The 24,882-nt window shown below is 39.8% G+C and overlaps 1 protein-coding gene across 7 annotated transcripts in view; it reads left to right on the top strand.

The window, feature by feature from the left end:
* Positions 1–24,882, top strand: part of LOC139754824 (synaptic vesicle 2-related protein) — a 133,733-nt gene that overhangs the window by 9,727 nt on the left and 99,124 nt on the right. The window contains exons 1-2 of one of the 7 annotated variants that reach the window (XM_071672688.1): positions 3,423–3,464; positions 22,283–22,474. In XM_071672688.1, coding sequence (XP_071528789.1) covers positions 22,300–22,474 — 175 coding nt within the window. In that variant the 5' untranslated portion in view covers positions 3,423–3,464; positions 22,283–22,299. Of the gene's footprint in view, positions 1–3,422; positions 3,544–3,594; positions 3,623–4,929; positions 4,951–22,282; positions 22,475–24,882 lie in introns of those variants that run through there. The other 6 variants (XM_071672684.1, XM_071672687.1, XM_071672686.1 and 3 more) reach the window with 6 other exon arrangements.

Genomic DNA, 24,882 nt, shown 5'->3' with positions numbered 1-24,882 from the left:
ACTCAAGATGGATGTCAAGGTTTGTCTGACTCAAGATGGATGTCAAGGTTTGTCTGAGCCAAGATGGATGTCAAGGTTTGTCTGAGCCAAGATGGATGTCAAGGTTTGTCTGAGCCAAGATGGATGTCAAGGTTTGTCTGACTCAAGATGGATGTCAAGGTTTGTCTGACTCAAGATGGATGTCAAGGTTTGTCTGAGCCAAGATGGATGTCAAGGTTTGTCTGACTCAAGATGGATGTCAAGGTTTGTCTGAGCCAAGATGGATGTCAAGGTTTGTCTGAGCCAAGATGGATGTCAAGATTTGTCTGAGCCAAGATGGATGTCAAGGTTTGTCTGACTCAAGATGGATGTCAAGGTTTGTCTGAGCCAAGATGGATGTCAAGGTTTGTCTGACAAGATCTTCCTGCAGCAGATACGTGCCACATTGAAGTTAATGTTTACAAGACCATAGCAGGAAGATGTTAAGCATACACATATAGATCACATTTATCATTAATAAAGGTGTATTATGAAGTTGGTGAGATCTTCATAAATATAAGGCTACTGTACTAGTCATCGGACCATGTCACTGCAATGCTGGCTGGTAATTTATTATTATTTTTTTGTGCTTGAGTAAATTGTGATTCAGTCTGCATTTTATGATCTTAATGCACTGCAACATACAATTGCATTGGTGTATTTTAAGCTTTGCTATTTCTTTAATGTTGCTGTTTTCTAGGATTTTTGTAAATATATGATTTTTACCGTTTGGCTTCTATGATATTATATCAATTTTCTTTTGCTTTGTTTTCATGTCTGGTTATTCTGTAATTAATTTGTTATATAATATTATTATGTATACTGTGTTTGTTTTGCAATCTGAGTAAAGGTTTTCTTATATTTTTTCCTTTTTATGCGTTATAAGCGAGAGGTAATAATGCTCTCTGGCCATCTCTCCTACTCACATAGGTATACTTACTTATGTATATCTCTTTTTAAACCAGGTATTCCCACTCACCAATCCTTTGTCAGCACATAAATCTACAAGCTTTTCACCATTACCATTTACAACACTGAACACCCCATGTACACCAATTATTCCCTCAACTGCCACATTACTCACCTTTGCATTCAAATCACCCATCACTATAACCTGGTCTTGTGCATCTAAGCTGCTAACACACTCAACTGCTCCCAAAACACTTGCCTCTCATGATCTTTCTTTTCATGCCCAGGTGCATATGTACCAATAATCACCCATCACTATAACCTGGTCTTGTGCATCAAAACTAATAACACACTCATTCAACTGCTCCCAAAACACTTGCCTCTCATGATCTTTCTTTTCATGCCCAGGTGCATATGTACCAATAATCACCCATCACTATAACCTGGTCTTGTGCATCTAAGCTGCTAACACACTCATTCAACTGTTCCCAAAACACTTGCCTCTCATGATCTTTCTTTTCATGCCCAGGTGCATATGCACCAATAATCACCCATCACTATAACCTGGTCTTGTGCATCTAAGCTGCTAACACACTCAACTGCTCCCAAAACACTTGCCTCTCATGATCTTTCTTTTCATGCCTAGGTGCATATGTACCAATAATCACCCATCACTATAACCTGGTCTTGTGCATCAAAACTAATAACACACTCATTCAACTGCTCCCAAAACACTTGCCTCTCATGATCTTTCTTTTCATGACCAAGTGCATATGTACCAATAATCACCCATCACTATAACCTGGTCTTGTGCATCAAAACTAATAACACACTCATTCAACTGCTCCCAAAACACTTGCCTCTCATGATCTTTCTTTTCATGCCTAGGTGCATATGTACCAATAATCACCCATCACTATAACCTGGTCTTGTGCATCTAAGCTGCTAACACACTCAACTGCTCCCAAAACACTTGCCTCTCATGATCTTTCTTTTCATGCCCAGGTGCATATGCACCAATAATCACCCATCACTATAACCTGGTCTTGTGCATCTAAGCTGCTAACACACTCAACTGCTCCCAAAACACTTGCCTCTCATGATCTTTCTTTTCATGCCTAGGTGCATATGTACCAATAATCACCCATCACTATAACCTGGTCTTGTGCATCAAAACTAATAACACACTCATTCAACTGCTCCCAAAACACTTGCCTCTCATGATCTTTCTTTTCATGCCTAGGTGCATATGCACCAATAATCACCCATCACTATAACCTGGTCTTGTGCATCAAAACTAATAACACACTCATTCAACTGTTCCCAAAACACTTGCCTCTCATGATCTTTCTTTTCATGCCTAGGTGCATATGTACCAATAATCACCCATCACTATAACCTGGTCTTGTGCATCTAAGCTGCTAACACACTCAACTGCTCCCAAAACACTTGCCTCTCATGATCTTTCTTTTCATGCCTAGGTGCATATGCACCAATAATCACCCATCTCTCTCCATCAACTTTCAGTTTTACCCATATCAATCTAGAGTTTACTTTCTTACACTCTATCACATACTCCCACCACTCCTGTTTCAGGAGTAGTGTTATATATATATATATATATATATATATATATATATATATATATATATATATATATATATATATATATATATATATCCCTGGGGATAGGGGACAAAGAATACTTCCCACGTATTCCCTGCGTGTCGTAAAAGGCGACTAAAAGGGGAGGGAGCGGGGGGCTGGAAATCCTCCCCTCTCGTTTTTTTTTTTTTTTTTTTTTTTTTTTTTTTTTTTTTCTCCAAAAGAAGGAACAGAGAATTGGGCCAGGTGAGGGTATTCCCTCAAAGGCCCAGTCCTCTGTTCTTAACGCTACCTCGCTAATGCGGGAAATGGCGAACAGTTTGAAAGAAAAGAAAAAAAGAAAAAAAAAAAAAAATATATATATATATATATATATATATATATATATATATATATATATATATATATATATATATATATATATATATATTTATTTATATATATATATATATATATATATATATATATATATATATATATATATATATATATATATATATATATATTTCTTTTAAACTATTCGCCATTTCCCGCGTTAGCGAGGTGGCGTTAAGAACAGAGGACTGGGCCTCTTTTGGAATATCCTCACCTGGCCCCACTCTGTTCCTTCTTTTGGAAAATTAAAATATATATATATATATATATATATATATATATATATATATATATATATATATATATATATATATATATATATATATATATTTCAGTTATCTACGTTGGTGACGCCGTATTCGAACATGACAACTTGGCTTCGACTAGACTTCGTACACATCTCATTTTCTTTTATTCTATTCTTTTATATATATATATATATATATATATATATATATATATATATATATATATATATATATATATATATATATTCTAGATATGTACTTTTTTGCCAATAAGTTAGTGAGTAGGTGAGAGAGCATCAGGTGGTGCAGGTGAGTGAACTAAAGGTAACTCATTACATGGAAGTTGTAGGTGGTGAACTGTAGCTCCATCATTACATGGGAGGTGCAGGTGGGTGAAGGAAAGATCCATCATTACATGGGTGATGTACGGGGGTGAAGTAAAGATCCATCATATATGGAAGGTACAGGTGGGTGAAGTAAAGATCCATCATTACTTGGGAGGTGCAGGTGGGAGAAGGAAAGATCTGTTATTACATGGGAGGTGCAGGTGGGTGAAGGAAAGATCTGTTATTACATGGGAGGTGCAGGTGGGTGAAGGAAAGATCTAACAACGTATGAAGTACAGGTGGGTGAAGTAATGATCCATCATTACATGTGGATGAAGAAAAGATCATCATTACATGGGAGGTGCAGGTGGGTGAAGTAAAGATCCATCATTACATAGGAGGTGCAGGTGGGTGAAGGAAAGATCTAACAACGTATGAAGTACAGGTGGGTGAAGTAATGATCCATCATTACATGTGGATGAAGAAAAGATCATCATTACATGGGAGGTGCAGGTGGGTGAAGTAAAGATCCATCATTACATAGGAGGTGCAGGTGGGTGAAGGGAAGATCCATCATTACATGGGAGGTGTAGGGGGGTGAAGGAAAGATCCATCATTACATGGGAGGTGTAGGTGGGTGAAGGAAAGATCCATCATTACATGGGAGGTGTATGGGGGTGAAGGAAAGATCCCATTACATGGGAGGTGTAGGTGGATGAAGGAAAAATCCATCATTACATGGGAGGTGCAGGTGGGTGAGGGAAAGATCCATCATTACATGGGAGGTGTAGGTGGATGAGGGAAAGATTCATCATTACATGGGAGGTGTAGGTGGATGAAGGAAAGATCCATCATTACATGGGAGGTGTAGGTGGATGAGGGATAGATCCATCATTACATGGGAGGTGTAGGTGGATGAAGGAAAGATCCCATTACATGGGAGGTGCAGGTGGGTGAGGGAAAAATCCATCATTACATGGGAGGTGTAGGTGGATGAGGGAAAGATTCATCCTTACATGGGAGGTGTAGGTGGATGAAGGAAAGATCCATCATTACATGGGAGGTGTAGGTGGATGAAGGAAAGATCCATCATTACATGGGAGGTGTAGGTGGATGAGGGAAAGATCCATCATTACATTGGAGGTGTAGGTGGATGAGGGAAAGATCCATCATTACATGGGAGGTGTAGGTGGATGAAGGAAAGATCCATCATTACATGGGAGGTGTAGGTGGATGAGGGAAAGATCCATCATTACATTGGAGGTGTAGGTGGATGAGGGAAAGATCCATCATTACATGGGAGGTGTAGGTGGATGAAGGAAAGATCCATCATTACATGGGAGGTGCAGGTGGATGAAGGAAAGATTCATCATTACATGGGAGGTGTAGGTGGATGAGGGAAAGATCCATCATTACATGGGAGGTGTAGGTGGACGAAGGAAAGATCCATCATTACATGGGAGGTGCAGGTGGATGAAGGAAAGATCCATCATTACATGGGAGGTGTAGGTGGATGAAGGAAAGATCCATCATTACATGGGAGGTGTAGGTGGATGAAGGAAAGATCCATCATTAAGGGCAGTACATACCAGGGAAAGTATGATGTCAACATGAAAGTAGGTAGTGTACTGGCAATATATCAAGTTAACCCCACTGATGATATTACTTATATCAACATAACAATTGTCTCCTGCTGCCAATTATGTTGTGTTTATGCCATGTTTATGACCCTCTCTTGTAGAAACTATTAGAATACTAAAGATTAAGATACCTCTACTGGGTTGTTAGATTTGGTTCTGTTGGTTCATTGCAAATGTATTAATTACTTTTCCATTAATTGACCTCATTTTTCCTAGATATTCTAGTTTGGCCACATCTGATATTGTTCACTGAAATATAATGCACCAGTCTTACTCCACTGGTATTCTTATAATGACAACAAACTATATAAAGAGCCAAAAATAATGAACATATCCTAAAGCCATATCTAAAGTACACTTTTGCCCCCATATTGTACATATCATATATTCACAAGAACGTGATGCACCACCTTTTGCTTCACAGTAACTTTTGAAATCACAGCAAACTGTATAAAGCACTTTAAACAAGGGTATTTTCCAAAGCAAGTTTCAATGCATATTTGATATAGACATTCTGTTTGTGTTTTTATCTATCTATCTGTATATCTCTCTGATGCCCATTCCCTCCTGGAATGCTCAAGAAGGGGATGGCCACAGCAAAAGTCTCCTCTTATCCCTGCCCTTACACGCCTCCCTCACATACATTATTCCACACATTTTTCTACCATTTCTCTTTCAGAAGCCACATACAAATGTTACTTGCAGCTCTAGGACTATATAAAGCCAGTTACACGTGTAGTACTTGTTGCTCTAGGACTACATTTCAGAAAACACATACATGTATAGTATCTGTGGCTTTAAGACTACATTTCAGAAAACACATACATGTATAATATCTGTGGCTTTAAGACTACATTTCAGAAAACACATACATGTATAGTATCTGTGGCTTTAAGACTACATTTCAGAAAACACATACATGTATAGTATCTGTGGCTTTAAGACTACATTTCAGAAAACACATACATTTATGGTATCTGTGGCTTTAAGACTACATTTCAGAAAACACGTACATGTATAGTATCTGTGGCTTTAAGACTACATTTCAGAAAACACATACATGTATAGTGTCTTTGGCTTTAAGACTACATTTCAGAAAACACATACATGTATAGTGTCTGTGTCTTTAAGACTACATTTCAGAAAACACATACATGTATAGTATCTGTGGCTTTAAGACTACATTTCAGAAAACACATACATTTATGGTATCTGTGGCTTTAAGACTACATTTCAGAAAACACATACATGTATAGTATCTGTGGCTTTAAGACTACATTTCAGAAAACACATACATGTATAGTATCTGTGGCTTTAAGACTACATTTCAGAAAACACATACATGTATAGTATCTGTGTCTTTAAGACTACATTTCAGAAAACACATACATGTATAGTATCTGTGGCTTTAAGACTACATTTCAGAAAACACATACATTTATGGTATCTTTGGCTTTAAGACTGCATTTCAGAAAACAAACAAGTATAGTATCTGTGGCTTTAAGACTACATTTCAGAAAACACATACATGTATAGTATCTGTGGCTTTAAGACTACATTTCAGAAAACACATACATTTATGGTATCTGTGGCTTTAAGACTATGTTTCAGAAAACACATACATGTATAGTATCTGTGGCTTTAAGACTACATTTCAGAAAACACATACATGTATAGTATATAAAGCCACTATATAAAGCCAGTTACATGTGTAGTACTTGTTGCTCTAGGACTACATTTCAGAAAACACATACATGTATAGTATCTGTGGCTTTAACACTACATTTCAGAAAACACATACATGTATAGTATCTGTGGCTTTAAGACTACATTTCAGAAAACACATACATGTATAGTATCTGTGGCTTTATGACTACATTTCAGAAAACACATACATGTATAGTATCTGTGGCTTTAAGACTACATTTCAGAAAACACATACATTTATGGTATCTGTGGCTTTAAGACTATGTTTCAGAAAACACATACATGTATAGTATCTGTGGCTTTAAGACTACATTTCAGAAAACACATACATGTATAATATCTGTGGCTTTAAAACTACATTTCAGAAAACACATACATACATATATAGTATCTGTGGCTTTAAGACTGCATTACAGAAAACAAACAAGTATAGTATCTGTGGCTTTAAGACTACATTTCAGAAAACACATACATGTATAGTATCTGTGGCTTTAAGACTACATTTCAGAAAACACATACATTTATGGTATCTGTGGCTTTAAGACTACATTTCAGAAAACACATAAATACATATATAGTATCTGTGGCTTTAAGACTACATTTCAGAAAACACATACATGTATAGTATCTGTGGCTTTTGGACTACATTTCACTATGCTACCAATATAGGGTAAGATCAACATTTTTTCTGGGTTGGAGCAGGTTTTTCTCATCATTGAGAGACTTTTATTCATTAGCAGGTAATGCTACAGCTCAAGGCAACATCACACTGAAGTTGTTGGCCTAGAGCCTTTTCTTCTTTTTTTTCCTTATTTGCTTGATGCTATTAGTGCCATGCCTTCAGTATGAAATTCACTCATGGGATTGGCTCCCATTATCCTTAACATAAATCTAAAGTATTCTATATTGGAATTCTCAGAATTTTTGGGGGTTATCTTTTCAGGCATCAGGATGGGTATCCATTCTGTGGGATTATGTTAGAATAGGAAGTTTGCTAAGCACATAATTCCCTACACTCTAACTTGCATTATGTAAGAGAAGCAAAATGCGCTTGTCAAGACTTTTCCTTTCTAAAATTTTAAGGAGTATGCAGTGTTTTAACTAATTATCTCTTACCCATGACAACCTGCACCTGGTTCTTCTCTTATGGGTTTAACCCTTAAGAGATCCTATCATGGTATATATCTTTTTGTCAGCTATAGTTTTTCTTACATTTGATGAGGACATGGGTCATACTTGATTCGTTCAATTCAAGAACTATGAAAAAAGAACTATCAAATCCTCCCAAACTCTGTAGTAGATTCTCATCAATTTTTTTCCCTAGACTTAACTACCTTGTTAGTTCCAAGTAAGACATTTTTGGTACCAGGCTAATTTAGATTTACATTTCCTCTTAGCCAATTCCACGGTATTACTAGACTTCTTTGTTTTATTGAGAGCTTTGTATCAAAGCATTGCATTTTTTAGATATTGCACATTTATGCCTGTTAACCCTTTATTGCTTGTAACATAGAAAACATGTGACAGTCACTAACTTAAAATGTTCATATGTCTTCACAGACAGTTTCTAACAGGCTCTGGAACCTTTTCATGTTCCTTAATATTTGTTTACTTGGGGCTTGTCTGAAATTCCCCTTATGTAACCTAGAAGACCTTTGAATTTCACTGGCAAAGTCTCTGGCTTTTAATTTGCTCAGCCAGTCAGCTTGGTTAATTATTCAGGTGTGATTTCTGAAGGCCATTATTTCCATCAAGCTGATCACCTGCTTGGGGGTTGTCAGAGGTCATCTTGACGTTGTTTGGTCATGACACAGGTCCCCTGTTCCATTGTGGGAATCCCCTCATTTATCATGGCATATCTGAGATTGTCTCTTCCATTAGAGGGTTTCAAAACATGAGCATATTTAATATGAATGCACTTATGTGGCCCTTTTCAAGGAATCCATTTATGGAAACTATCTTCTGTTCAGTTACATCTAGGTGAATACCTTGAATACTTCCCATACTGTTTAAACCCTTTTGCTAAAGAAAAATTTGAATTTTTTTATTTTTAACTGTTTTTGTTGGCTCAGTCAAGCCTCTTTGGTAGAGCAGTGTCATCCAGTTCGTGATTAGCTAACTTTTGAAGATGAAGCCTTTATTAGAGTATCATACTTCGTATGAGAGGGAAGATCATTTGATTACTATAAGGTAAGCTTTGGATATGTATGTGGTCATCTTTTTCTTTTTAAGAAGTTTTTCTCCTTCCCTCCACCTCCAGGTGGTTTATGCTTTCATTAGTTATTGGGACTGTAAATAAGGAGAGAAAAGGGAGTTTTGATGAATAAGAGTGATTCTTTACGGGCAGTGTCCCATGAGCTTTATTTTTCCAGTCTACTATCTTATCTTGGAAAACTTGTCTGTGATGGTGGCTTACTTCCTTGTCCTGAGAATTATGAGGTGATCAACTTACATGGCTAGGCAGCTGGTGGAAGGATGATGTCATCACCTGGAGGTGGCAGCTGACTGTAGCAAATGTTTTGAGTTAAGCATTTGCCATCAGGACTGTTTAGGTGGTCCGTGAAGGATGGGGTAGCAACAGGAATGGATGAAGGCAAGCAAGTATGAATATGTACATGTGTATATATGTATATGTATGTGCATGTATATATATATGTATATGTATGTATATGTGCATGTAAGGGAGACTTGTGTGAGGAAGTACGAGGAGAGACTGAGTTCAGAATGGAAAAAGGTGAGAACAAAGGAGGTAAGGGGAGTGCGGGAGGAACGGGATGTATTTACGGAAGCAGTGATGGCTTTCGCAAAAGATGCTTGTGGCATGAGAAGCGTGGGAGGTGGGCAGATTCGAAAGGGTAGTGAGTGGTGGGATGAAGAAGTAAGATTATTAGTGAAACAGAAGAGAGAGGCATTTTGCCAATTTTTGCAGGGAAATAATGCAAATGACTGGGAGATGTATGGAAGAAAGAGGCAGGAGGTCAAGGGAAAGGTGCAAAGAGGTGAAAAAGAGGGCAAATGAGAGTTGGAGTGAGAGAGTATCATTAAATTTTAGGGAGAATAAAAAGATGTTTTGGAAAGAGGTAAATAAAGTGCGTAAGACATGGGAACAAATGGGAACATCAGTGAAGGGGGCTAATGAGGAGGTGATAACAAGTAGTGGTGATGTGAGAAGGAGTTGGAGTGAGTATTTTGAAGGTTTGTTGAATGTGTTTGATGATAGAGTGGCAGATATAGGGTGTTTTGGTCAAGGTGGTGTGCAAAGTGAGAGGGTTAGGGAGAATGATTTGGTAAACAGAGAAGAGGTAGTAAAAGCTTTGCGGAAGATGAAAGGCAGCAGGTTTGGATGGTATTGCAGTGGAATTTATTAAAAAAGGGGGTGACTATTGTTGACTGGTTGGTGAGGTTATTTAATGTATGTATGACTCATGGTGAGGTGCCTGAGGACTGGCTGAATGCTTGCATAGTGCCTTTGTACAAAGGCAAAGGGGATAAGAGTGAGTGCTCAAATTACAGAGGTATAAGTTTGTTGAGTACTCCTGGGAAATTATATAGGAGGGTATTGATTGAGAGGGTGAAGGCATGTATAGAGCATGAGACTGGGGAAGAGCAGTGTCATTTCAGAAGTGGTAGAGGATGTGTGGATCAGGTGTTTGCTTGGAAATTTTTTTTTTTTCTTTTTTTTCCGCTGTCTCCCGCGTTTGCGAGGTAGCGCAAGGAAACAGACAAATGAAATGACCCAACCCACCCCCATACACATGTATATACATACGTCCACACACGCAAATATACATACCTACACAGCTTTCCATGGTTTACCCCAGATGCTTCACATGCCTTGATTCAATCCACTGACAGCACGTCAACCCTGGTATACCACATCGATCCAATTCACTCTATTCCTTGCCCTCCTTTCACCCTCCTGCATGTTCAGACCCTGATCACACAAAATCTTTTTCACTCCATCTTTCCACCTCCAATTTGGTCTCCCACTTCTCGTTCCCTCCACCTCCGACACATATATCCTCTTGGTCAATCTTTCCTCACTCATTCTCTCCATGTGCCCAAACCATTTCAAAACACCTTCTTCTGCTCTCTCAACCATGCTCTTTTTATTTCCACACATCTCTCTTACCCTTACGTTACTTACTCGATCAAACCACCTCACACCACACATTGTCCTCAAACATCTCATTTCCAGCACCTCCATCCTCCTGCGCACAACTCTATCCATAGCCCACGCCTCGCAACCATACAACATTGTTGGAACCACTATTCCTTCAAACATACCCATTTTTGCTTTCGGAGATAATGTTCTCGACTTCCACACATTCTTCAAGGCTCCCAGGATTTTCGCCCCCTCCCCCACCCTATGATCCACTTCCGCTTCCATGGTTCCATCTGCTGCCAGATCCACTCCCAGATATCTAAAACACTTTACTTCCTCCAGTTTTTCTCCATTCAAACTTATCTCCCAATTGACTTGACCCTCAACCCTACTGTACCTAATTACCTTGCTCTTATTCACATTTACTCTTAAGTTTCTTCTTTCACACACTACCAAACTCAGTCACCAGCTTCTGCAGTTTCTCACATGAATCAGCCACGAGCGCTGTATCATCAGCGAACAACAACTGACACACTTCCCAAGCTCTCTGATCCCCAACAGACTTCATACTTGCCCCTCTTTCCAAAACTCTTGCATTCACCTCCCTAACAACCCCATCCATAAACAAATTAAACAACCATGGAGACATCACACACCCCTGCCGCAAACCTACATTCACTGAGAACCAATCACTTTCCTCTCTTCCTACACGTACACATGCCTTACATCCTCGATAAAAACTTTTCACTGCTTCTAACAATTTGCCTCCCACACCATATATTCTTAATACCTTCCACAGAGCATCTCTATCAACTCTATCATATGCCTTCTCCAGATCCATAAATGCTACATACAAATCCATTTGCTTTTCTAAGTATTTCTCACATACATTCTTCAAAGCAAACACCAAAACTCTTGCATTCACCTCCCTAACAACCCCATCCATAAACAAATTAAACAACCATGGAGACATCACACACCCCTGCCGCAAACCTACATTCACTGAGAACCAATCACTTTCCTCTCTTCCTACACGTACACATGCCTTACATCCTCGATAAAAACTTTTCACTGCTTCTAACAATTTGCCTCCCACACCATATATTCTTAATACCTTCCACAGAGCATCTCTATCAACTCTATCATATGCCTTCTCCAGATCCATAAATGCTACATACAAATCCATTTGCTTTTCTAAGTATTTCTCACATACATTCTTCAAAGCAAACACCAAAACTCTTGCATTCACCTCCCTAACAACCCCATCCATAAACAAATTAAACAACCATGGAGACATCACACACCCCTGCCGCAAACCTACATTCACTGAGAACCAATCACTTTCCTCTCTTCCTACACGTACACATGCCTTACATCCTCGATAAAAACTTTTCACTGCTTCTAACAACTTGCCTCCCACACCATATATTCTTAATACCTTCCACAGAGCATCTCTATCAACTCTATCATATGCCTTCTCCAGATCCATAAATGCTACATACAAATCCATTTGATTTTCTAAGTATTTCTCACATACATTCTTCAAAGCAAACACCTGATCCACACATCCTCTACCACTTCTGAAACCACACTGCTCTTCCCCAATCTGATGCTCTGTACATGCCTTCACCCTCTCAATCAATACCCTCCCATATAATTTACCAGGAATACTCAACAAACTTATACCTCTGTAATTTGAGCACTCACTCTTATCCCCTTTGCATTTGTACAATGGCACTATGCACGCATTCCGCCAATCCTCAGGCACCTCACCATGAGTCATACATACATTAAATAACCTTACCAACCAGTCAACAATACAGTCACCCCCTTTTTTAATAAATTCCACTGCAATACCATCCAAACCTGCTGCCTTGCCGGCTTTCATCTTCCGCAAAGCTTTTACTACCTCTTCTCTGTTTACCAAATCATTTTCCCTAACCCTCTCACTTTGCACACCACCTCGACCAAAACACCCTATATCTGCCACTCCATCATCAAACACATTCAACAAACCGTCAAAATACTCACTCCATCTCCTTCTCACATCACCACTACTTGTTATCACCTCCCCATTTGCGCCCTTCACGGAAGTTCCCATTTGCTCCCTTGTCTTACGCACTTTATGTACCTCCTTCCAGAACATCTTTTTATTCTCCCTAAAATTTAATGATACTCTCTCACCCCAACTCTCATTTGCCCTCTTTTTCACCTCTTGCACCTTTCTCTTGACCTCCTGTCTCTTTCTTTTATATATCTCCCACTCAATTGCATTTTTTCCCTGCAGAAATCGTCCAAATGCCTCTCTCGTCTCTTTCACTAATAATCTTACTTCTTCATCCCACCACTCACTACCCTTTCTAATCAACCCACCTCCCACTCTTCTCATGCCACAAGCTTTGAAAAATGTATGTGAGATATACTTAGAGAAGCAAATGGATTTGTATGTAGCATTTATGGATCTGAAGAAGGCACATGATAGAGTTGATAGAGATGCTCTGTGGAAGGTATTAAGAATATATGGTGTGGGAGGTAAGTTGTTAGAAGCAGTAAAAAGTTTTTATCGAGGATGTAAGGCATGTGTACGTGTAGGAAGAGAGGAAAGTGATTGGTTCTCAGTGAATGTTGGTTTGCGGCAGGGGTGCATGATGTCTCCATGGTTGTTTGATTTGTTTATGGATGGGGTGTTAGGGAGGTGGATGCAAGAGTTTTGGAAAGAGGGGCAAGTATTGAGTCTGTTGTGGATGAGAGAGCTTGGGAAGTGAATCAGTTGTTGTTCGCTGATGATACAGAGCTGGTGGCTGATTCATGTGAGAAACAGCAGAAGCTGGTGACTGAGTTTGGTAAAGTGTGTGAAAGAAGTAAGCTGAGAGTAAATGTGAATATGAGCAAGGTTATTAGGTACAGTAGGGTTGAGGGTCAAGTCAATTGGGAGGTAAGTTTGAATGGAGAAAAACTGGAGGAAGTGAAGTGTTTTAGATATCTGGGAGTGGATGTGGCAGCGGATGGAACCATGGAAGCGGAAGTGAATCATAGGGTGGGGAAGGGGGCGAAAGTTCTGGGAGCATTTATAATTGTGTGGAAGTCGAGAACGTTATCTTGGAAAGCAAAAATGGGTATGTTTGAAGGAATAGTGGTTCCAACAATGTTATATGGTCGTGAGGCATGGGCTATAGATAGAGTTGTGCAGAGGAGGGTGGATGGGCTGGAAATGAGATGTTTGAGGACAATATGTGGTGTGAGGTGGTTTGATCGAGTAAGTAATGAAAGGGTAAGAGAGATGTGTGGTAATGAAAAGAGTGTGGTTGAGAGAGCAGAAGAGGGTGTTTTGAAATCGTTTGGTCACATGGAGAGAATGAGTGAGGAAAGATTGACCAAGAGGATATATGTGTCAGAGGTGGAGGGAACGAGGAGAAGTGGGAGACCAAATTGGAGGTGGAAAGATAGAGTGAAAAAGATTTTAAGTGATCGGGGCCTGAACATGCAGGAGGGTGAAAGGTATGCAAGGAATAGATTGAATTGGAACGATGTGGTATACCGGGGTCGACATGCTGTCAGTGGATTGAACCAGGGCATCTGAAGCGTCTGGGGTAAACCATGGAATGTTTTGCGGGGCCTGGATGTGGAAAGGGAGCTGTGGTTTCGGTGCATTATACATGACAGCTAGAGACTGAATGTGAACGAATGTAGCCTTTGTTGTCTTTTCGTAGCGTTACCTCACGCACATGCGGGGGAAAGGGGTTTTCACTTCATGTGTGGCGGGGTGGCGACGGGAATGAATAAGGGCAGACAGTATGAATTATGTACATTTGTATATATGTATATGTCTGTGTATATATATATATATATATATATATATGTGGCAGACTCCGTCGGTTTTGGAGCTTAGGTGAATGGTGGAGTCGGTAAGCTGGATATGGTGAGCCGGGTGGATCAGATCTATCGTAGTATTCTCCTGACAAAGTTTTTTGTCCATGGATGGGGCAAGCCTGAAAATCTTGGTATGATTTTTGCTTTTCAGAAGATTCTTTCTAGCCGTGAGACTTGTCAGCAACTAGTGGACAAGAATCATCAAGTTACTATTAATAAGATTTCAGTCCTGGGAGTATCAAACTGTCCTCCATGGCATCACATAGCTCAGAAAGTCTAAGACGACTGTAAGAATCCACTCAAAGCATAAGTGTGTTGAATTCTGCTGGTGTCATTATGGACTTGATGGTGTCATCAGTAATGAAATAAGCAGATGCTTAGGCTTAAGCAGATGTAGTTAGCACTCTCTGTACAATTGTTATGCCTCAATGACTTTATGGTTAGAACGATAATTATACTAGATGTGAGTGGCAAGCTAGATGACAATTGGAAGCCCAAATGAATAAACAAACTGTGAAAGATAATGAAATTAGTTGAAGTATGGTGTTCCTCCTTCAATAGGTGTCGCCTTTTTGAAGTAGCTCTTTGTCAACTATGTAATTGTCATCCCATATTGTTCCATGATAACTTAATGGAGCGGAGGTTTGCCTTGGTTTGCAACCTCATGGAATACATACTGAGTGCCAAATATATAGGATTCTGATTCAATTATGAATTATATTGTAACAGCAGAAGACATACATTTTTGAAATTGTTTTTTGTTATTTTGGATAAATTTGTGAAGTTTTGCTGGAAGTCAAAATATGATTTTGTATGCTTATTTTTTGACAAGAAAATAGTGAAATTGGAAAATAAATGTAGCTTAGACATTGAAGCTTATTGATACAGTGGTTAAATTGATGAGAACTACTATTGACGTTTGTGTAAATAAATTATACATTTCCCTTTTCCATAGCCAGAGGTTGAACCATTATGTGACATTCATTTTCTCATTTCATTTCAAGCTAGAAGTTTCAGTTTTCTGAATTATTTCTTACTTTTTCATATGTATATATATGTATATGTGTGTGTGTGTGTATATGTGTGTGTGTATGTGTATGTATATATATATGTGTATATATATATATATATATATATATATATATATATATATATATATATATATATATATATATATATATATATATCGACACGCGAGGAATACGTGGGAAGTATTCTTTCACCCCTATCCCCAGGGATAATATACATATATATATACATATACACATACACACACATACACATACATACGCACATATACACACACACACACACACACACATACATATATATACATATGAAAAATGTAAGAAACAATTTAGAAAACTGAAACTTCTAGCTTGAAATGAATGGAAAAAAATGAATGTCACATAATGGTTCAACCTCTGGCTATGGAAAAAAGGAAATATATAATCTATTTACACAAACGTCAATAGCAGGGGACAGGAGCGGGGGGCCAGAAATCCTCCCCTCCTTGTATTAACTTTCTAAAATGGGAAACAGAAGAAGGCGTCACGCGGGGAGTGCTCATCCTCCTCGAAGGCTCAGAGTGGGGTGCCTAAATGTGTGTGGATGTAACCAAGATGTGAAAAAAGGAGAGATAGGTAGTATGTTTGAGGAAAGGAACCTGGATGTTTTGGCTCTGAGTGAAACGAAGCTCAAGGGTAAAGGGGAAGAGTGGTTTGGGAATGTCTGGGGAGTAAAGTCAGGGGTTAGTGAGAGGACAAGAGCAAGGGAAGGAGTAGCAATACTCCTGAAACAGGAGTTGTGGGAGTATGTGATAGAGTGTAAGAAAGTAAATTCTCGATTAATATGGGTAAAGCTGAAAGTTGATGGAGAGAGGTGGGTGATTATTGGTGCATATGCACCTGGGCATGAGAAGAAAGATCAAGAGAGGCAAGTGTTTTGGGAGCAGCTGGATGAGTGTGTTAGTGGTTTTGATGCACGAGACCGGGTTATAGTGATGGGTGATTTGAATGCAAAGGTGAGTAATGTGGCAGTTGAGGGAATAATTGGTATACATGGGGTGTTCAGTGTTGTAAATGGAAATGGTGAAGAGCTTGTAGATTTATGTGCTGAAAAAGGACTGATGATTGGGAATACCTGGTTTAAAAAGCGAGATATACATAAGTATACTTATGTAAGTAGGAGAGATGGCCAGAGAGCGTTATTGGATTACGTGTTAATTGACAGGCGTGCGAAAGAGAGACTTTTGGATGTTAATGTGCTGAGAGGTGCAACTGGAGGGATGTCTGATCATTATCTTGTGGAGGCTAGGGTGAAGATCTGTATGGGTTTTCAGAAAAGAAGAGTGAATGTTGGGGTGAAGAGGGTGGTGAGAGTAAGTGAGCTTGAGAAGGAGACCTGTGTGAGGAAGTACCAGGAGAGACTGAGTACAGAATGGAAAAAGGTGAGAACAATGGAAGCAAGGGGAGTGGGGGAGGAATGGGATGTATTTAGGGAATCAGTGATGGATTGCGCAAAAGATGCTTGTGGCATGAGAAGAGTGGGAGGTGGGTTGATTAGAAAGGGTAGTGAGTGGTGGGATGAAGAAGTAAGAGTATTAGTGAAAGAGAAGAGAGAGGCATTTGGACGATTTTTGCAGGGAAAAAATGCAATTGAGTGGGAGATGTATAAAAGAAAGAGACAGGAGGTCAAGAGAAAGGTGCAAGAGGTGAAAAAAAGGGCAAATGAGAGTTGGGGTGAGAGAGTATCATTAAATTTTAGGGAGAATAAAAAGATGTTCTGGAAGGAGGTAAATAAAGTGCGTAAGACAAGGGAGCAAATGGGAACTTCAGTGAAGGGCGCAAATGGGGAGGTGATAACAAGTAGTGGTGATGTGAGAAGGAGATGGAGTGAGTATTTTGAAGGTTTGTTGAATGTGTTTGATGATAGAGTGGCAGATATAGGGTGTTTTGGTCGAGGTGGTGTGCAAAGTGAGAGGGTTAGGGAAAATGATTTGGTAAACAGAGAAGAGGTAGTGAAAGCTTTGCGGAAGATGAAAGCCGGCAAGGCAGCAGGTTTGGATGGTATTGCAGTGGAATTTATTAAAAAAGGGGGTGACTGTATTGTTGACTGGTTGGTAAGGTTATTTAATGTATGTATGACTCATGGTGAAGTGCCTGAGGATTGGCGGAATGCGTGCATAGTGCCATTGTACAAAGGCAAAGGGGATAAGAGTGAGTGCTCAAATTACAGAGGTATAAGTTTGTTGAGTATTCCTGGTAAATTATATGGGAGGGTATTGATTGAGAGGGTGAAGGCATGTACAGAGCATCAGATTGGGGAAGAGCAGTGTGGTTTCAGAAGTGGTAGAGGATGTGTGGATCAGGTGTTTGCTTTGAAGAATGTATGTGAGAAATACTTAGAAAAGCAAATGGATTTGTATGTAGCATTTATGGATCTGGAGAAGGCATATGATAGAGTTGATAGAGATGCTCTTTGGAAGGTATTAAGAATATATGGTGTGGGAGGAAAGTTGTTAGAAGCAGTGAAAAGTTTTTATCGAGGATGTAAGGCATGTGTACGTGTAGGAAGAGAGGAAAGTGATTGGTTCTCAGTGAATGTAGGTTTGCGGCAGGGGTGTGTGATGTCTCCATGGTTGTTTAATTTGTTTATGGATGGGGTTGTTAGGGAGGTAAATGCAAGAGTCCTGGAAAGAGGGGCAAGTATGAAGTCTGTTGGGGATGAGAGAGCTTGGGAAGTGAGTCAGTTGTTGTTCGCTGATGATACAGCGCTGGTGGCTGATTCATGTGAGAAACTGCAGAAGCTGGTGACTGAGTTTGGTAAAGTGTGTGGAAGAAGAAAGGTAAGAGTAAATGTGAATAAGAGCAAGGTTATTAGGTACAGTAGGGTTGAGGGTCAAGTCAATTGGGAGGTGAGTTTGAATGGAGAAAAACTGGAGGAAGTGAAGTGTTTTAGATATCTGGGAGTGGATCTGTCAGCGGATGGAACCATGGAAGCGGAAGTGGATCATAGGGTGGGGGAGGGGGCGAAAATTTTGGGAGCCTTGAAAAATGTGTGGAAGTCGAGAACATTATCTCGGAAAGCAAAAATGGGTATGTTTGAAGGAATAGTGGTTCCAACAATGTTGTATGGTTGCGAGGCGTGGGCTATGGATAGAGTTGTGCGCAGGAGGATGGATGTGCTGGAAATGAGATGTTTGAGGACAATGTGTGGTGTGAGGTGGTTTGATCGAGTAAGTAACGTAAGGGTAAGAGAGATGTGTGGAAATAAAAAGAGCGTGGTTGAGAGAGCAGAAGAGGGTGTTTTGAAGTGGTTTGGGCACATGGAGAGAATGAGTGAGGAAAGATTGACCAAGAGGATATATGTGTCGGAGGTGGAGGGAACAAGGAGAAGAGGGAGACCAAATTGGAGGTGGAAAGATGGAGTGAAAAAGATTTTGTGTGATCGGGGCCTGAACATGCAGGAGGGTGAAAGGAGGGCAAGGAATAGAGTGAATTGGAGCGATGTGGTATACAGGGGTTGACGTGCTGTCAGTGGATTGAATCAAGGCATGTGAAGCGTCTGGGGTAAACCATGGAAAGCTGTGTAGGTATGTATATTTGCGTGTGTGGACGTGTGTATGTACATGTGTATGGGGGGGGGGGGGTTGGGCCATTTCTTTCGTCTGTTTCCTTGCGCTACCTCGCAAACGCGGGAGACAGCGACAAAGTTTAAAAAAAAAAAAAAAATATATATATATATATATATATATATATATATATATATATATATTTTTTTTTTTTTTTTTTTTTTTTTTGTCGCTGTCTCCCGCGTTTGCGAGGTAGCGCAAGGAAACAGATGAAAGAAATGGCCCAACCCACCCCCATACACATGTATATACATACACGTCGACACACACAAATATACATACCTACACAGCTTTCCATGGTTTACCCCAGACGCTTCACATGCCCTGATTCAATCCACTGACAGCACGTCAACCCCAGTATACCACATCAATCCAATTCACTCTATTCCCTGCCCGCCTTTCACTCTCCTGCATGTTCAGGCCCCGATCACTCAAAATCTTTTTCACCCCATCTTTCCACCTCCAATTTGGTCTCCCACTTCTCCTCGTTCGCTCCACCTCCGACACATATATCCTCTTGGTCAATCTTTCCTCACTCATTCTCTCCATGTGCCCAAACCATTTCAAAACACCCTCTTCTGCTCTCTCAACCACGCTCTTTTTATTTCCACACATCTCCCTTACCCTTACATTACTTACTCGATCAAACCACCTCACACCACACATTGTCCTCAAACATCTCATTTCCAGCACATCCACCCTCCTGCGCACAACTCTATCCATAGCCCACGCCTCGCAACCATACAACATTGTTGGAACCACTATTCCTTCAAACATACCCATTTTTGCTCTCTGAGATGATGTTCTCGACTTCCACACATTTTTCAAGGCTCCCAAAATTTTCGCCCCCTCCCCCACCCTATGATCCACTTCCGCTTCCATGGTTCCATCCGCTGCTAGATCCACTCCCAGATATCTAAAACACTTTACTTCCTCCAGTTTTTCTCCATTCAAACTTACCTCCCAGTGGACCTGACCCTCAACCCTACTGTACCTAATAACCTTGCTCTTATTACATTTACTCTTAACTTTCTTCTTTCACACACTTTACCAAACTCAGTCACCAGCTTCTGCAGTTTCTCACATGAATCAGCCACCAGCGCTGTATCATCAGCGAACAACAACTGACTCACTTCCCAAGCTCTCTCATCCCCAACAGACTTCATACTTGCCCCTCTTTCCAAAACTCTTGCATTCACCTCCCGAACAACCCCATCCATAAACAAATTAAACAACCATGGAGACATCACACACCCTTGCCGCAAACCTACATTCACTGAGAACCAACCACTTTCCTCTCTTCCTACACGTACACATGCCTTACATCCTCGATAAAAACTTTTCACTGCTTCTAACAACTTGCCTCCCACACCATATATTCTTAATGCCTTCCACAGAGCATCTCTATCAACTCTGTCATAAGCCTTCTTCAGATCCATAAATGCTACATACAAATCCATTTGCTTCTCTAAGTATTTCTTACATACATTTTTCAAAGCAAACACCTGATCCACACATCCTCTACCACTTCTGAAACCACACTGCTCTTCCCCAATCTGATGCTCTGTACATGCCTTCACCCTTTCAATCAATACCCTCCCATATGATTTACCAGGAATACTCAACAAACTTGTACCTCTGTAATTTGAGCACTCACGGTTATATATATTTATATATTTTTATTATTTTATTATTTTGCTTTGTCGCTGTCACCCGCGTTTGCGAGGTAGTGCAAGGAAACAGACGAAAGAAATGGCCCAACCCACCCCCATACACATGTATATACATACACGTCCACACACGCAAATATACGTACCTATACATCTCAATGTACACATATATATACACACACAGACACATACATATATACCTATGCACACAATTCACACTGTCTGCCTTTATTCATTCCCATCGCCACCTCACCGCACATGGAATACCATCCCCCTCCCCCCTCGTGTGTGCGAGGTAGCGCTAGGAAAAGACAACAAAGGCCCCATTTGTTCACACTCAGTCTCTAGCTGTCATGCAATAATGCCCGAAATCACAGCTCCCTTTCCACATCCAGGCCCCACAGAACTTTCCATGGTTTACCCCAGACGCTTCACATGCCCTGATTCAATCCACTGACAGCACATCAACCCCGGTATACCACATCGATCCAATTCACTCTATTCCTTGCCCGCCTTTCACCCTCCTGCATGTTCAGGCCCCGATCACTCAAAATCTTTTTCACTCCATCTTTCCACCTCCAATTTTGTCTCCCACTTCTCCTCGTTCCCTCCACCTCCGACACATATATCCTCTTGGTCAATCTTTCCTCACTCATTCTCTCCATGTGCCCAAACCATTTCAAAACACTTAATCTCCGTCTCCCGTGTTAGCGAGTTAGCATAAGGAGACAGGTGAGGAATGGTCCAACCCAACATAAATGCCCACACACGCACATATACAGACATATACATTTCAATGCATACTTACTTATACATACACAGACATATACATATATACACATGTACATATTCATACTTTCTGCCTTCATCAATTCCATATGATATATGTTATGAACAGTGACTAAATGGAATAGAAAGAAAGTGTTTGGTCTATTATTGATAATCACTTAAAAAGCCCATATTCACTGGTTATAGCCACTTAGTATAGTGAAAAAGTAAGAAACATCTAATGTGTCAAATGTCTCCATTGGTTTTGAAAATGTTATGGCAAGGGAATTTATGTTAGTTCACCATAATTGGAAGATGGACTGTCATCATTTTTTTAAGCATAGGGTTGAAGACAAAAGAGTGTAACAATATAGATCTGAAGAATGTTTAGTAACATTAAATAATCAGTTGCAGATTTGTACAGCATGAACACCAATCACAGACACAAAGGGTCTTATGAAGAGTTTGATGGTGATGGTAGCATTGAGGCAAGAGACTCACTTGGGGGGTCGTGTGGCACCTGTACTGGAGCTGTTTCATCACTGGACCCTGGAGCACAGATTGAAATGTCTGCTGCAGTGTCGGGAGTAGTTCCTGATGGTATGTTACCTTGGGAGCTCAAAGATTAATGTCATTTTGATATAGAAATTTGTATATGAATTCATTTAATACTTAATGTGCTGACAGTGATAGCAGTAGAAACATGTGAGAATATATTATTTATTTTACTTATTACTTTTAAGAGACTTTTGTATGGTGTATTTAGGATCTCGCTGAAGTTATTCAAGTTCTTTTATGCTGACATTCCCATTTGAAAAATATCTTCAGTTGGTCACCACTGCGATATATTTCTTCCTCCTCAAGAGATGCATAGTTTGACAAGTGAATTCGGATCCTCATATCAGGTAGCATTCTTTTTCGACAACAAATTTCCTGAAATGATCTTTTAAACACTGAACATGAGCAAAAGGGGTAGAAATCCATTTTTCTCTGAACTGACAGATGCTTGATGAAAGCACTCTGGTTCAGACTTTTGCTATACTTGATATTGTCTTGTCACTGGCATTATGCTTTGGGCATAAAAAATTCCAAAAATGGAATGCTATTTTTGAGTTCAACAGTCTTATGTTGCCAAACACATTGATTACCTAGTTTTAGATAAAATCTTCAAACTAAGTATGGGGACCTCTATTTATGGTATAGTTACATTCTTAAAAAATAGTTTTATCATTCAAAGCCACAAAAATCAAATATTGTGAGTAATGGAGATTAAGGGGTTTCATTATTAAAAAGCCAGAACCAAATATAAACAATATGCATACGGTAGGAAATATGAAATACTTTAATACACTTACTGAATGATGAATTTTGTAAATGAAAACAGAAAATAACAGACTTTGAGCCATGGTGCAGTGTGTTTTTCAAGGTAATTATATGTTCCTAATGTTCCTAATGACTTCTTCAATCTCATGCTCCTACCTACTACCTCTACCTAATTTTTTTTTTTTTTTTTTTTGCTTTGTCGCTGTCTCCCGCGTTTGCGAGGTAGCGCAAGGAAACAGATGAAAGAAATGGCCCAACCCACCCCCATACACATGTATATACATACGTCCACACACGCAAATATACATACCTACACAGCTTTCCATGGTTTACCCCAGACGCTTCACATGCCCTGATTCAATCCACTGACAGCACGTCAACCCCAGTATACCACATCGCTCCAATTCACTCTATTCCTTGCCCTCCTTTCACCCTCCTGCATGTTCAGGCCCCGATCACACAAAATCTTTTTCACTCCATCTTTCCACCTCCAATTTGGTCTCCCTCTTCTCCTCGTTCCCTCCACCTCCGACACATATATCCTCTTGGTCAATCTTTCCTCACTCATTCTCTCCATGTGCCCAAACCATTTCAAAACACCCTCTTCTGCTCTCTCAACCACGCTCTTTTTATTTCCACACATCTCTCTTACCCTTACGTTACTTACTCGATCAAACCACCTCACACCACACATTGTCCTCAAACATCTCATTTCCAGCACATCCATCCTCCTGCGCACAACTCTATCCATAGCCCACGCCTCGCAACCATACCTAATGTTTCAACTTAATGTTCCTACCTTCCACTTCTTTCTGCTAGCACATGGTGCTTACTGCAGGAAAATCTAGAGTTACGAAGAATGAGCTGATTAAGTTAAGTGCTGTCATGTGTTGCATATGCCAAGGAGAGATTGTATGTTTGTGGACAGAATACCAGTAGTCCATATGTAAGTGAGACAGAAACGAAAGACAGCTAACTGGGTCAGAGGAGTGCAACTTGACAACTGCTAAAGTGCTGGCTCACTAAGCAGTTGTTACTAACCCTCCTGATACCCTGACAGGTAATATACCTCCCTGGTCGTTGGCTGCCTACCAACTACTACCTAGTCTTTATATTGATGACTATATTAGCCATCCTACTATTCATCATACAGACAGACAGGAGTTCCTTCAACAGAATGCATTGAGGATAGCATAACCATGAAGCAATGAAATAATTGAAGAAAATCTTAAATGATAAGTGCTCATATACCAGTGGACCATACTATGACAATATTTCAATTCAGTTGTCCATCAGAAAATTATTCTGTGGTTAACATAAAGGCCAATTGAAGGGTCCTATTCACGATTTTTCAAATGATGGTTTTGAGGTACGAAAAAACATTATTCTACTAAACATACGGCCTTATAACCATCAGATAGAGGATTTACTCAGAGTGGGCTTAAAACACCGTTTATTTCCAAAATAGGGGATATCCATCAGGATTTGACCCTCTCTGACCACCATATAGTCTATTAGGATGGATTATGCTATACAACAATCTCCTCCAGTCTGTGATGTCAAATGATGTAGTAAGGTAGGTGGTACCTCCCTGAGTTCAACCCACATCACTCACTACCCAGTGGAGTCTCATTTGGGCCTGCTACATCCATGACACGGGAAATGATCTTTCAAAAATGATTTCT

This window comes from Panulirus ornatus, chromosome 17 (genome assembly GCF_036320965.1).
Source record: "Panulirus ornatus isolate Po-2019 chromosome 17, ASM3632096v1, whole genome shotgun sequence".
Classification (NCBI taxonomy): domain Eukaryota; kingdom Metazoa; phylum Arthropoda; class Malacostraca; order Decapoda; family Palinuridae; genus Panulirus; species Panulirus ornatus.
The sequence above is the reverse complement of the archived record's forward strand: the minus strand, read 5'-3'. Positions and strand labels throughout refer to the sequence as shown.